Source organism: Myotis yumanensis, unplaced genomic scaffold, assembly GCF_028538775.1.
Source record: "Myotis yumanensis isolate MYYU_CA2020_CCGP unplaced genomic scaffold, mMyoYum1.0.hap1 SCAF_17, whole genome shotgun sequence".
In the NCBI taxonomy this organism is placed as follows: Eukaryota; Metazoa; Chordata; class Mammalia; order Chiroptera; family Vespertilionidae; genus Myotis; species Myotis yumanensis.
Genome location: NW_027223768.1, coordinates 10315993 through 10328495, shown reverse-complemented (window position 1 = coordinate 10328495; position 12503 = coordinate 10315993). Strand labels below are relative to the sequence as shown.

Genomic DNA, 12503 nt, shown 5'->3' with positions numbered 1-12503 from the left:
GAAGCTAGGATCCGCTGAGTCCTTGCAGGTGGGGGGTCACCGCTGAGGCCGGGGGCTGGGCTTCCAGGCTAGGCTTCCCCGTGCATCTGGCCTGTGTCTGCCTCACTCACAAAGGAAGCTTAAAGCTTAAGATCCTGACAACGTGCTTGGGGAAGTGATCTCTCAGCCCCAGTGATGCCCGCGCTCCTCCCTCTCTCCCAGGTGCTGGGCAGTGAAGGCGTCAGTGAACTTCGCAGCAGCGCCAGTGCCCTGGGCCACGTGTTGGACGAGTCGGCCTCCCTCCTGACCATGTTCTGGCGGGCGGCCTTGCCCAACTCCCACAGCCCTGTGCTGCCTGGCAAAGCGGTAAGAGACCAGCACCCTTTCTGGTTCTGCCCCCAGTTACCACGCTGCGTCCCCAGCCCCGCAGATCCTGGAGATCAGGAGCCCAGGGCGAGTCAGATAGACGGGACCTGGGGGAGACCTCTGTCTGTGGGGGCTGCTGTCGGTGCCATTCTGACCACATCCCTTCTCCTCCCGCCCAACCCCCAGGATAGAAATCAAAGGGGAAAGAAAGGATGTAGAGAAGGGAGAGACAGGAGAAGCCTGGTAGCGTCAATGCTCCGTTTCTTTAACTTCCTGAAGTGGGGCTGAGAAGTTCAGGGACAAGTTCAAGCATCAGTGCCCTCGCCCGCCCACCACCCACAGAGTCAAGCAGGGTCCCAGGATGTCCCGTGAGAGAGCCGCCTGCTGGAACCCATAGAGCACTCAGTCTGCATCTCTGGGCCGGGCTGAGAGCGTCAGCCACCCCGTGCTCTCAGACCTCAGGCCTGTTCCCTGGTAGGCGGCACCTGGACAGGCAGGTCAGAATCCCCTCCAGGGCTTCTAGCTCCAGATTCTAGCTGCCGACACCTAGGGGACCCACCTATGCTAATTCCAAGGGGGAGGGTTTTGCCATCTTGCGGTTGGCACAAATATTTACAAAAGTGCAGACAGTCTCTGGCCAGCCCTGCCTCCCTAGGCACAATATTCCTAATTACAAGGCTTCCGTGTGATGCCCAGTGATGTAGGACGTCAGCACTAAGGTTGAGCTCTTGGTCACATCCGGGAGTTTTTGGGCTGTCCTGGAGTCAGGTCCTCTCAGCAGCAGGAGTGTAGGCCTGCAGGCTGCTCGGCCCCCAGGTGCTCAGTGTCCCACCTGCTGGCTCAGGGCCCCAGGTGCTCAGTGTCCCACCTGCTGGGACTCCCAGGTGCTCAGTGTCCCACCTGCTGGGACTCCCAGGTGCTCAGTGTCCCACCTGCTGGGACTCCCAGGTGCTCAGTGCCCCACCTGCTGGCTCAGGGCCCCAGGTCCTCAGTGCCCCACCTGCTGGCTCAGGGCCCCAGGTGCTCAGTGTCCCGCCTGCTGGGACTCCCAGGTGCTCAGTGTCCCGCCTGCTGGGACTCCCAGGTGCTCAGTGTCCCACCTGCTGGCTCAGGGCCCCAGGTGCTCAGTGTCCCGCCTGCTGGGACTCCCAGGTGCTCAGTGTCCCACCTGCTGGGACTCCCAGGTGCTCAGTGTCCCACCTGCTGGGACTCCCAGGTGCTCAGTGCCCCACCTGCTGGGACTCCCAGGTGCTCAGTGTCCCGCCTGCTGGGACTCCCAGGTGCTCAGTGTCCCACCTGCTGGCTCAGGGCCCCAGGTGCTCAGTGTCCCACCTGCTGGGACTCCCAGGTGCTCAGTGTTCCACCTGCTGGGACTCCCAGGTGCTCAGTGTTCCACCTGCTGGGACTCCCAGGTGCTCAGTGTCCCACCTGCTGGGACTCCCAGGTGCTCAGTGTTCCACCTGCTGGGACTCCCAGGTGCTCAGTGTCCCACCTGCTGGCTCAGGGCCCCAGGTGCTCAGTGTCCCACCTGCTGGGACTCCCAGGTGCTCAGTGTTCCACCTGCTGGGACTCCCAGGTGCTCAGTGTTCCACCTGCTGGGACTCCCAGGTGCTCAGTGTCCCACCTGCTGGGACTCCCAGGTGCTCAGTGTTCCACCTGCTGGGACTCCCAGGTGCTCAGTGTCCCACCTGCTGGCTCAGGGCCCCAGGTGCTCAGTGTCCCACCTGCTGGGACTCCCAGGTGCTCAGTGTCCCACCTGCTGGGACTCCCAGGTGCTCAGTGTCCCACCTGCTGGCTCAGGGCCCCAGGTCCTCAGTGTCCCGCCTGCTGGGACTCCCAGGTGCTCAGTGTCCCGCCTGCTGGGACTCCCAGGTGCTCAGTGCCCCGCCTGCTGGGACTCCCAGGTGCTCAGTGTCCCGCCTGCTGGGACTCCCAGGTGCTCAGTGCCCCACCTGCTGGGACTCCCAGGTGCTCACTGTCCCACCTGCTGGCTCAGGGCCCCAGGTGCTCAGTGCCCCACCTGCTGGCTCATCCTGAGCTGTCAGCACTGCAGGGTTTTGAGACTTCCATGGAATCCACTCCAGAAATCATTGGGAAGATCAAGGAATCCTGCTTTGGATTGTAAGAGCCACGAGATGGGGTGTGTAGGCCTCTGACCATCGACAGCCAGCTGTTCCTCTTCCCCAGGGAGAGTCCGCGACACAGGAGCTTCTGGAGCTGAGAACCAAGCTCTCCAGGCAGGAGAGCCTCCTCCAGAGCACGGCCGAGCGCCTGAGGACCGCCAGCCGGCAGAAGGAGAGCCTGGAGCAGTTCATCTTCAGCCAGCGTGGGTGCCTGAGCCGGGAGGGGAGTGGGGGGTTGGGGGGGGGGGGGGCGGACTCCGCACTGAGCTGCGGATGGGCAGAGGAGGGGAGACTGATGTGATGCACCCGCCTCCTGTGCCACGAGTCAGCATGAATGCAGAGCGATGTGGGGGTTGGGGGCAGCGGGAGGCCCAGGCTGAGTTGGCCTGGAAGACACACTGGGGAACACACCCAAGGCCAGCGTGGGCCCCGCTTGCTGGTCATCTCCGCCTTGTTGGGCTCTTCTGTTTTTCAGTGACCAGGACGCACGATGTCTTGAAGAAGGCAAGGACTAATCTGGAGGTAAGGAAACCACCACACACCCACCCGCATCTGTCGCCAGAGTCTGCGGGTGACCCTCCGCCTGCTCCAGCCACCGGGCTCCTGGTCCGCGGAGGAGCGCAGGCGGTCAGCAGGCGGCCAGCAGGCGGTCAGCAGGAAGTCAGCGGGCATCCTCTAGTCCCCCCTCCGCCCTCCACTGGGGGCTCCGTCTTCTCTCTTTACTCCACTTCCCCCTCCTCTTCTGCCAGGTCAGGGCCCCAGAGAAATGCAGCTCAGTTGACTCTGGAGTCAGAGGCCCCGTGGGGGTCAGCCTCTGCCTCAGCCCCAGGAAAGGGCTCCTGAGGCTGGTGGTGCGCTGGGCTTTTCTGTGCTACTTTATGAAAATATAAAAGCAAGTGCCACCTACTATGTTGAATTCACTGCACACTATTGGGCCGAAAACAGCACTTTGATTTTGCTATATCCTTTAAGCAACATCACACAAAAAAGCCGTTGGGTCTTATTGACCTAAGAGAATTTGATAAATAACGGTTGAACCGTAGAGGGAAAGGTGTGCTGTACACGGCAGACATTCTCTACAGCTGCTGAAAGCACCAGCACACTTCCTAGCAAGTACTTTGCAGAAAAACTTGAGATGTTAGAAATGGCTTCCCAATCAGAAACCGAGTCTTCTAACCTGGACTTTAACTGCTTTGCCATAGCAGCTAAGCATATTTCTGAATGGTAACTGGGGAGAACGTGGGTTTCCCCAGTGAGAAAATGGGTTAAACTCTGCACCCCCCCCTTTTTTCTCTTTTTCTAATTCCCTCTTGTTTTTCTCTTGATGATTCCTTTCTTTCCTGAGCCTTTTTAGAAGAACACTTCCAAGATTGCCTCTGTAAAGCCTTATTCCTGTCCCAGCAAAGGTAACCCACCGGCTTCAGCTCCCGTTGGCTCCCCGGCTTGGAAGTTTCTCTCTACCCCTGCGAGGCCGTGGCAAGGGGCCTGGGCCTGGGTTCTAATCCCAGGCTTGTCACTAACCGGTTGTGTGGCTTTGGCTGCCCTTCAGTTGTAAGAGGTGGCACCAGACCTAAATGATCTCTGATGTGGCCCCTCTTTCTCCTCAAGTAGGAGGGGCTCTCGCACAGTGTCCTCTCCTTCCCACAGCGCGCCGTTCTGTGTGTGCATGTGTCAGACTGAGCATTCTCTCCCTGGGAGAGCGCAGAGCCGTCATGTTGCTGCAAAGTGAATTGGAGAGTGAGCTGGCCCCTGAGGGGGTGGTCGGATCCGGCCACTGGGTGCAGGGTGGCTTGGAGCAGGGATATCCCGCGCGAGGAGACGGAACCTTCCCACTAACCTGGTGGCACCCCTTGCTCCCCAGCCACAGGGCAGCCCCTCGGCTCCTCCTCTTAACAGGCCCTCGCTGTGCTGGCTTCTGCCACCACTCAGCTCCCTGCAGCCTGTGCCCCCAGAGGGCCGGACAACAGTCCTCACGTGGTTGTGGTTTTGTCTGCAGGTGAAATCCCTAAGGGCTCTGCCGCGCGCTCCAGCCTTGTGACCCTTGCCTTCCAGGAGCCATGCAAGAAGCGAAGCCACCAGAGGTCCTTAAAGCAGCAGGAAGGATGGGCCTGCCCCCCTTTCGTGCAGCTGCCTCTCTGCTGAGGAGCCCCAGCCCTGCTGCTCCTCTCCTGCGGGGGTCAAGAAGGAGTCAGATGCGGCCAGTGGGGCGGGGCGGAAGGCGGGGCCTCCCCTGCCCTTACAGACACCAGCCCAGCCCCCTGCCCAGCACTAAGCAAAACACGCTGATCACTAAGCAAAACCCACGTAGCTTGTAGAGGACCTGGGGCGCTGCTTGTGAAAGCCCCGGGGGCACGGGACCCGCAGCCGCACATCTGCCCCAGCAGCTAACCTCAGTCAACTCAGGGGAACCAGGACCCTGCTTCCCACGATGGACATGTGGTCCTGACACTGGAGCTGCTCGGCAGACCCAGAAGCACACGGCGGAGCAGCGGTGCCCTGCTGGGCAGGGGGCTCAGCAGCACTAAGAGCCACGCCTGCCCGGGCCAGCTCAGCTGGTCCCAGGCCGCCGGGCGTCCGCCCGCACAGCAGCAGTGCGTCCTTTCAATCCTCACGGTGGAAGGGGCGACTCCCGGACACCATCTCATGCTTAGCCAGCGCCCTCCTTTATTCTCCCGTGATCTCCAAAGTGTGCCAGCCTCACGCTGGGTATGCTGTCCCGCTATCACCCTATTTCCCTCCGGGGACTGGGGACACATGGCCAGGCCAAGCCATTGAAAGTCTGTGTAAAGCAAACCCGTGACCTTCGTAGGTGGCACGTGAGAGACGGTTGTGCTAAAGCCTACCTAGCCTGTCTCCACGTGCTTCAGAACGTGTGTATGTGTGTATAGCTGTATGATATGTATTTATATATGTTGCTAGAGTGATAGATTGAAGGCTGACATGACTGGTGGACAGGATCTGTGGGAGGAAATGAAACCTTTTTTTCTGGGGGCTATTAGAGCAAAACGTGCATAAAGAAATAAAAGGTTTTCTTTGCCCGCTTTGTCTCCAGTGTCTGCCTCAGTCTCTAGGCTGCCTGTGTAAGAGCAGGAAGTACACACAGTTCCTGACACATGTAATCGATTATTAATAGATATTGATTGAATACAGGAATGGAGCAAGAGGGATATAGGGAAGTACGGTCTTTATGGCCACACAGACTTGGGCTTGCATCCTGTTTCTGTTACTTAAGAGCCTTGTAGTGCGGCAGGTCATTTTCTCTTTGAGCCTAAGTTTTCTCATCTGTGAAATGGGGAGGTTGTGGAATGAGTAAGTGAGGCTGTATGGCAAGCTCTTGGCACAAGACCTCACGTACACTGGGCAGTGAGTGGCTACTTGATCTTATGATCAACAAGGCTACAAAAGCGAATCAGATGTAAATTCTGGCCTTGTTGAGCTTGCAGACGGGGAGGGCAAGAAAAAAACCTGCACAACTAACCACAATACAAGGCAGGACACATGTGCTGCCTGAAAGTGCTGTGGTGTTTGGAGGAGGGGAACGAAGTTAGGGATGACAGGAAGCAGGATTTAAAAATGAATTATATTCATAAGAACAAAGGAAACCCATAGCTAGTGGAAGGAAGGAAATAAGAAAGATCACACCCTTCGGACGCCTATCCTGCCCCCCCCAAATAACCAAACTACGGTGTTGGCGATAATATGGAGAAATTGTACCCGTGTGCACCGCTAGTGGGACTGTAAAGTGGTGCAGCTGCCATGGAAAACAGCATGGAGTTTCTTCAAAAAATTGATAATAGAACAACTGCATCATCCTGCAGATCGGTTGAAAGAAGACATAGTTGCACACGCACGTCCATAGCAGAATCGCTCTCAATGGCTAAAATGTGGGAGCAACCAAATGTCTACAGACGGACGAACAGATGGACAGAAGGTGATATACGCAGACAATGAAATATTCAGCCATTTATTTATTTATTCATTTTAAAATATATTTTTGTTGATTTGAGGGAGAGGGAGAGGGATAGATAGAAACATCGATGAGAGAGAACATCTATTGGCTGCCTCCTGCATGCCCCCTGCGACCTGGGCATGTGCCCTGACCAGGAATCGAACTGTGACTTCTGGTTCATGGGCTGATGCTCAACCACTGGGCCACACCGGCCGGGCTCATTCAGCCTTTTTAAAAAAGGAATACATTTCTGATACATGCTACTACATGGAGGAACCTTGAAGACATGCTCAGTGAAGGAAGCCAATCACAAAAGTGTTAGGTCGGAGGGAGCCCGGGATCGGATACACGCGGACATGGGATGAGACAATGGACTTCCTCTGGAATTTCTCACAGATCTGGAATCTCTCACGGGTCAGCGTGCCAGACACAGATACCTGCTTCTCCTTGAAGTTCACAGAGATCCCCGCACAAGATACTGACCCATTCCTGAATGTGCCGCCCACCCCCTGCGGCCGAGACTCCCTCAGTTGAATGTGTGATGATCCCTGCTGCGGGCACTTCCTCAGTTCAGGCCCCCGCCCTCCCCAAACACCTGAATAAAGAGATGTCCCTCCCTCCCTGAAGGCGCGAAATTCACTGGCCCCACCTTTTGGGCCGGTGGGTCTCGCCCGAGAACGCAAATAAACTTTCCTTTCCTTTCTTCTCTGATTCACTGGACTCTATTTCTTGCGCCGCTTTCCTGGGTCACCTAACATTTGGTGCCTTGAAACCCGGGTGGCGCGAACACCTAGTCTTGCCGTCCCTCCACGGCTTGAGGTGTCCGCCTCTCCCTCCTTGTGGCCCAGGACCCGTCGGGACCTCGTTTCTTCAACTCGGCAGCCTCTTCCCGGTGGCAACATCAGCGGTGAGTCCTGCCCCGCCCCGTGCCGCTCCCCCGTGGCCACACACCTACCGGCGTCTCTGTCCGCAAAACGCGGCCGCGTCAGAGGCTGACCTCCGGACCCTTCCAGGAAGGTTCCTCTGGACCTCAGGAGATAGTGGAGACGTCCCTAACTCCTTTGGTCTACTCCGTCTGTCCGTGGCGCGAGTCAAATCGCTAGGACGCTAGCTTTTTGGCTCCGCTACTGGCCGCGGGGAACGGACCATGGGCAACCAAAATTCCAAACCTGACCCGACCACACCTCTAGGGTGTCTGCTCACCAATCTGGCTGAACTGGGCCTGTCGCAGGACCTGCGTCCGAAACGTCTCATTTATTTCTGTAACGTGACATGGCCCCAGTATGAATTGGATAATGGCTCTAGCTGGCCTAAAAACGGGACATTTGATTTTACCATCCTCACCGACCTCAGTAATTTCTGCCGACGAACCGGGAAGTGGCTCGAGATCCCTTACATTCAAGCCTTCCTTTGTTTGCGTTCTCGTCCCACCCTCTGTTCTTCCTGCTCCACGGCCCAGGTTCTCCTGGCCCGTGAGAAACCTACTCTGCCTACTGAGATCTCTTCGTTTTCCGCCTTATCTGAACCACCCGAGAATCTTTCCTCCCCTCCCACTCGTCCGCCGCCCTACTCAGGCCCGTCCGCCCCAGCGCCGTCCGCCCCAGCGCTGTCCGCCCCAGCGCCGTCCGTCCCAGGCCCGGCCGCCCCAGCGCCGTCCGCCCCAGCGCCGTCCGTCCCAGGCCCGGCCGCCCCAGCGCCGTCCGTCCCAGGCCCGGCCGCCCCAGGCCCGGCCGCCCCAGCGCCGTCCGTCCCAGCGCCGTCCGCCCCGGCATCCTCACTCTCCGCACCCTCTGCTCCTCCCTCCCTGCCGGACCCTCCTCCGGCCATGCCCTCCGCCGCTGACCCACTGACCCTGCCTCCCACCGACCCTACCCTTCCTCTTCCACCCACTGCTGCTGCTCCTTCCCAACCCCCGCCTACTTCCCCGGTGTGTAAACACACGCGTTCCCACGCTCCTCCTCTCCTCTGTCCACTCCGGGAAGTTGCAGCCTCAGAGGGAGTGGTTAGGGTTCACGTTCCCTTCTCACTCTCGGATCTCTCCCAGATTGAGAAGCGGCTGGGATCTTTCTCGGCCAACCCCACCGCGTTCATCAAGGAATTCCGATACCTCTTTCAGGCCTATGATCTCACTTGGCATGACATTCATGTTATTCTTTCTTCCACCCTGACCTCAGATGAAAGGGAGAGAGTCTTGGGGGCAGCAATGGATCACGCAGATCAGGTTCACCTTACGGATGCCAGCATGCCGGTAGGGGCCCAGGCCGTTCCTCGCCAGGAGCCGGGCTGGGAGTATCAACTAGGCACCCCCGAAGGGCAAAACGGGCGCCGACGCCGAGACCAGATGCTCCAGTGCCTGATGGCTGGTCTAAAGGCCGTCTCCCACAAGGTAGTTAATTATGACAAATTAAGGGAGATCACCCAGGGCCCAGATGAAAATCCCGCAATCTTCCTTAACAGGCTGACTGAGGCTCTGACCTTATATACTCGTCTGGACCCTGGGTCTCTGGCTGGGGCAACGGTCTTGGCCACCCATTTCATTTCGCAGTCAGCACCAGATATTCGGAAGAAATTAAAAAAGGCAGAGGATGGTCCTCAAACTCCTGTCCGAGATTTAGTGAATATGGCATTTAAGGTATTTAATGCCCGTGAGGAGAAGGCAGAATCAGAACGGGAGGCCCGCCTTAGACAGAAGGTAGACCTGCAGACGCAAGCCTTGGTTGCAGCCCTGAGGCCGGCAGCAGCTGCGCATGGTCCCAAGAGGGCCGTGCGCAGTGGGAGTGCAACGAAAGGACGCACACCGCCTGGACAATGCTTCAAATGCGGCAATGAAGGCCACTGGGCAAAGCAGTGCCCCCAGCCCCGGGCTCCGACCAAGCCCTGCCCGGCGTGCGGTCAAAATGGTCACTGGAAGAGTGACTGCTCCTGGAAAAGTGGCGAGCCTTCCACGTCTCAACGTGGTGGGGTCGCCCTTCCGGGCCATGACGCACCGCTGGCCATGCTAGGATTGGCTGAAGACTGAAGACGCCCGGACTCGTCCACTCCGATCACCCTAGCCGAGCCTCGGGTTGAAATGAAGGTAGCGGGTGCACGAGTCTCCTTCTTGATCGACACGGGGGCTACCTTCTCTGTCCTTCCCTCTTTTTCGGGGCCCCTTTATCCTTCCAAAATCTCGGTCATGGGTATTGACGGCAAATCCACCTGCCCGCTGGCCACCGGGCCGCTTCCCTGCCTCCTTGAGGATAGCCCTATAACCCACTCATTTTTAGTCATGCCTTCGTGCCCCGTGCCCCTGTTAGGACGAGATATTCTCACCAAACTAGGGGCCACTCTGATGCTCACTCGGAGCCCTTCAGCCTCCCTGCTCCTTCCCCTCCTGGCCCCCTCCCTTCATGGAAATGCCGAACCCCCACTGCCTGCGTCCCTGGTCGACCCAAAAGTGTGGGATACATCTACCCCGGTGGTTGCTAGACATCATGCCCCAGTCAAGATCAGACTTAAGGACCCCACCTCGTTTCCCTCCCGCCCCCAGTTTCCCATCTCCCTAACTCACCGCCGAGGACTTAAACCCCTCATTACCCGGCTTCTGGGGCAGGGTCTCCTCATCCCTACCGACTCCCCCTGCAACACGCCCATCCTCCCAGTTAGAAAGGCAGACGGGACCTACCGGCTGGTTCAGGACCTCCGGCTGATCAACGAAGCGGTAGTCCCTATCCACCCGGTAGTTCCCAATCCTTACACTCTCCTCTCACGCGTCCCGTCCGGTACCACCCACTTTTCTGTTCTCGATCTCAAGGATGCTTTCTTTACTATCCCTCTGGACCCAGACTCTTTCCATCTGTTTGCATTCACTTGGGAGGACCCGGATGAACAGACATCCCGCCAACTCACCTGGACAGTCTTGCCCCAGGGGTTCAGAGACAGTCCTCACCTGTTTGGCCAGGCCCTAGCCAGAGACCTCCAACAATGCTCCTTAGAACCCAGCACTCTTCTCCAGTATGTGGATGACCTCCTCCTCTGCAGCCCCTCCCTGAACATGTCCCGGAGGCATACAGCTAATCTCCTTAATTTTCTAGGAGACAGGGGATATCGCGTGTCCCCTGCCAAGGCACAACTGTCGGTCCCCACCGTCACTTACTTGGGGATCTGTCTGATGCCCAATTCTCGAGGACTGACAGTTGACCGAGCACAGGCAATACGGGACCTTCAGCCCCCCACTTCTGCAGACCAGATCTTGTCCTTTTTGGGACTGGTAGGGTTTTTCCGCCATTGGGTCCCAAACTTTGCTCTCCTAGCTAAGCCCCTATACCAAGCTGCTAAAGAAACACCAGTGGGTCCCCTCTCCTCACCCTCCCTCGTTCGTCAGGCTTTCTCTAAGCTCCGGGATACCCTTCTGGCATCTCCCCCACTCTCTCTCCCAGACACCTCTAAGCCGTTCCAGCTATTTACTGATGAAAAACAGGGAATGGCTATTGGGGTCCTCACCCAGTCCCTAGGGCCAGCCTTTACCCCCGTGGCCTACCTGTCCAGACAGCTTGACCCCACGGTCCGGGGATGGCAGCCCTGCCTCCGGGCTCTGGCTGCAGCTGCCATTCTCACCAAGGAAGCCCAAAAAATCTGCCTCCAACAACCCTTACAGGTCTTCTCCACCCACAGGTTACAGGATCTCCTGTCCCACCGATCCCTATCTCTCCTTGCCCCCTCTCGCATGCAGGAACTCCATCTTCTGTTCCTCGAAAATCCTGACATCACCCTGACCCAGTCCCCAGCCCTAAACCCGGCCACTCTCCTTCCCGCTGCCTCCACCCTACCTGCGGCAACGCATTCCTGCCCCGAGGTCGTCGAGGCCCTTACTCAGCCTCGGGCAGGACTCTCAGATTCTCCTCTCTCTAATCCGGATTTAACTCTGTTTGTGGATGGAAGCTCCTGCCTGGACCCCCAGGGACGTCGGAAAGCCTCCTACGCGGTAGTGACACCCGAGCGGACCCTGGAGGCAGCCCGACTCCCAGAGGGCACCACCTCTCAAAAAGCCGAGCTCATCGCACTGACACGCGCCCTACACCTGGCCAAAGGGAAGAGAGTAAACATATATACAGACTCCAAATATTCCTTTCTGATAGCCCATTGTCATGCTGTTATCTGGAGGGAGAGGGGCTTTCTCTCTACTAAAGGCTCACCTATTATCAACGCTAAACTCATAACCCGTTTACTTGATGCCTTACAACTTCCTTCCCAGGTAGCCATCATGCACTGCCGAGGCCATCAGACGGACTCCTCGCTGGTTACGCGGGGAAACGCCCAAGCAGACGCGGTAGCCAGAGGCTTAACTCAGGGTGAAGGGTCCCCAGCCCCGGTCCTGTTTCTTTCTCTTCCCTCCATCTCCCCTCAATATACAGAAGAAGAGAGAAACAAATTCCTGCAGCGGGGAGGCTCACCCGGTCCTGAGGGATGGATCTTTTTAAATAACAAAATTGCTCTCCCTCGAGCCCAGACAGGGGCCATTGCCCAACAGATCCACCGGTCTTTGCACATTGGACCACTGGCACTTTGGAAGTTCCTTGAACCCCTCTTCACCTCGCCCACACTGCGAGAGGCAATCACAAGCGCCTGCTCCTCCTGCCCCACGTGTGCAGCTGTCTCACCCCAGGGAGGGATGCGCCCCAACTTTCCCACCCATCAAATGAGGGGACACCTCCCAGGGCAGGACTGGCAGGTAGACTTCACCCACATGCCTCCCCACAAAAAGACCAGGTACCTGCTGACCATGGTAGACACTCTGACAGGGTGGGTAGAGGCCTTTCCCACCCGCAAGGAAACTGCTGAAGTGGTGGCTGAGACGCTAATAGCACACATTATCCCAAGGTTCGGCCTCCCCACCTCCATTCAGTCAGACAATGGCCCAGCTTTTATATCAAGGGTCGTACAGCAGGTTAGCACCTCTCTTGGCATCTCTTGGAAACTACACATACCCTACCGACCACAGTCATCGGGTAAAATTGAAAGGATTAATGGCCTCCTTAAAGACCATCTAACTAAACTCTCTCTAGAAATTCGCAGCTCCTGGCCGGATCTCCTGCCCATGGCTTTGA

The 12503-nt window shown here is 57.7% G+C and overlaps 1 protein-coding gene across 26 annotated transcripts in view; it reads left to right on the top strand.

Annotated features, from left to right (window-relative positions):
* Positions 1–12503, top strand: part of PDE4DIP (phosphodiesterase 4D interacting protein) — a 162782-nt gene that overhangs the window by 147746 nt on the left and 2533 nt on the right. For 6 of the 26 annotated variants that reach the window (XM_070395852.1, XM_070395847.1, XM_070395854.1 and 3 more), the window contains 3 exons: positions 202–345; positions 2533–2671; positions 2944–2990. In XM_070395852.1, coding sequence (XP_070251953.1) covers positions 202–345; positions 2533–2671; positions 2944–2990 — 330 coding nt within the window. Of the gene's footprint in view, positions 1–201; positions 346–2532; positions 2676–2943; positions 3875–4464; positions 5516–12503 lie in introns of those variants that run through there. The other 20 variants (XM_070395867.1, XM_070395865.1, XM_070395866.1 and 17 more) reach the window with 12 other exon arrangements.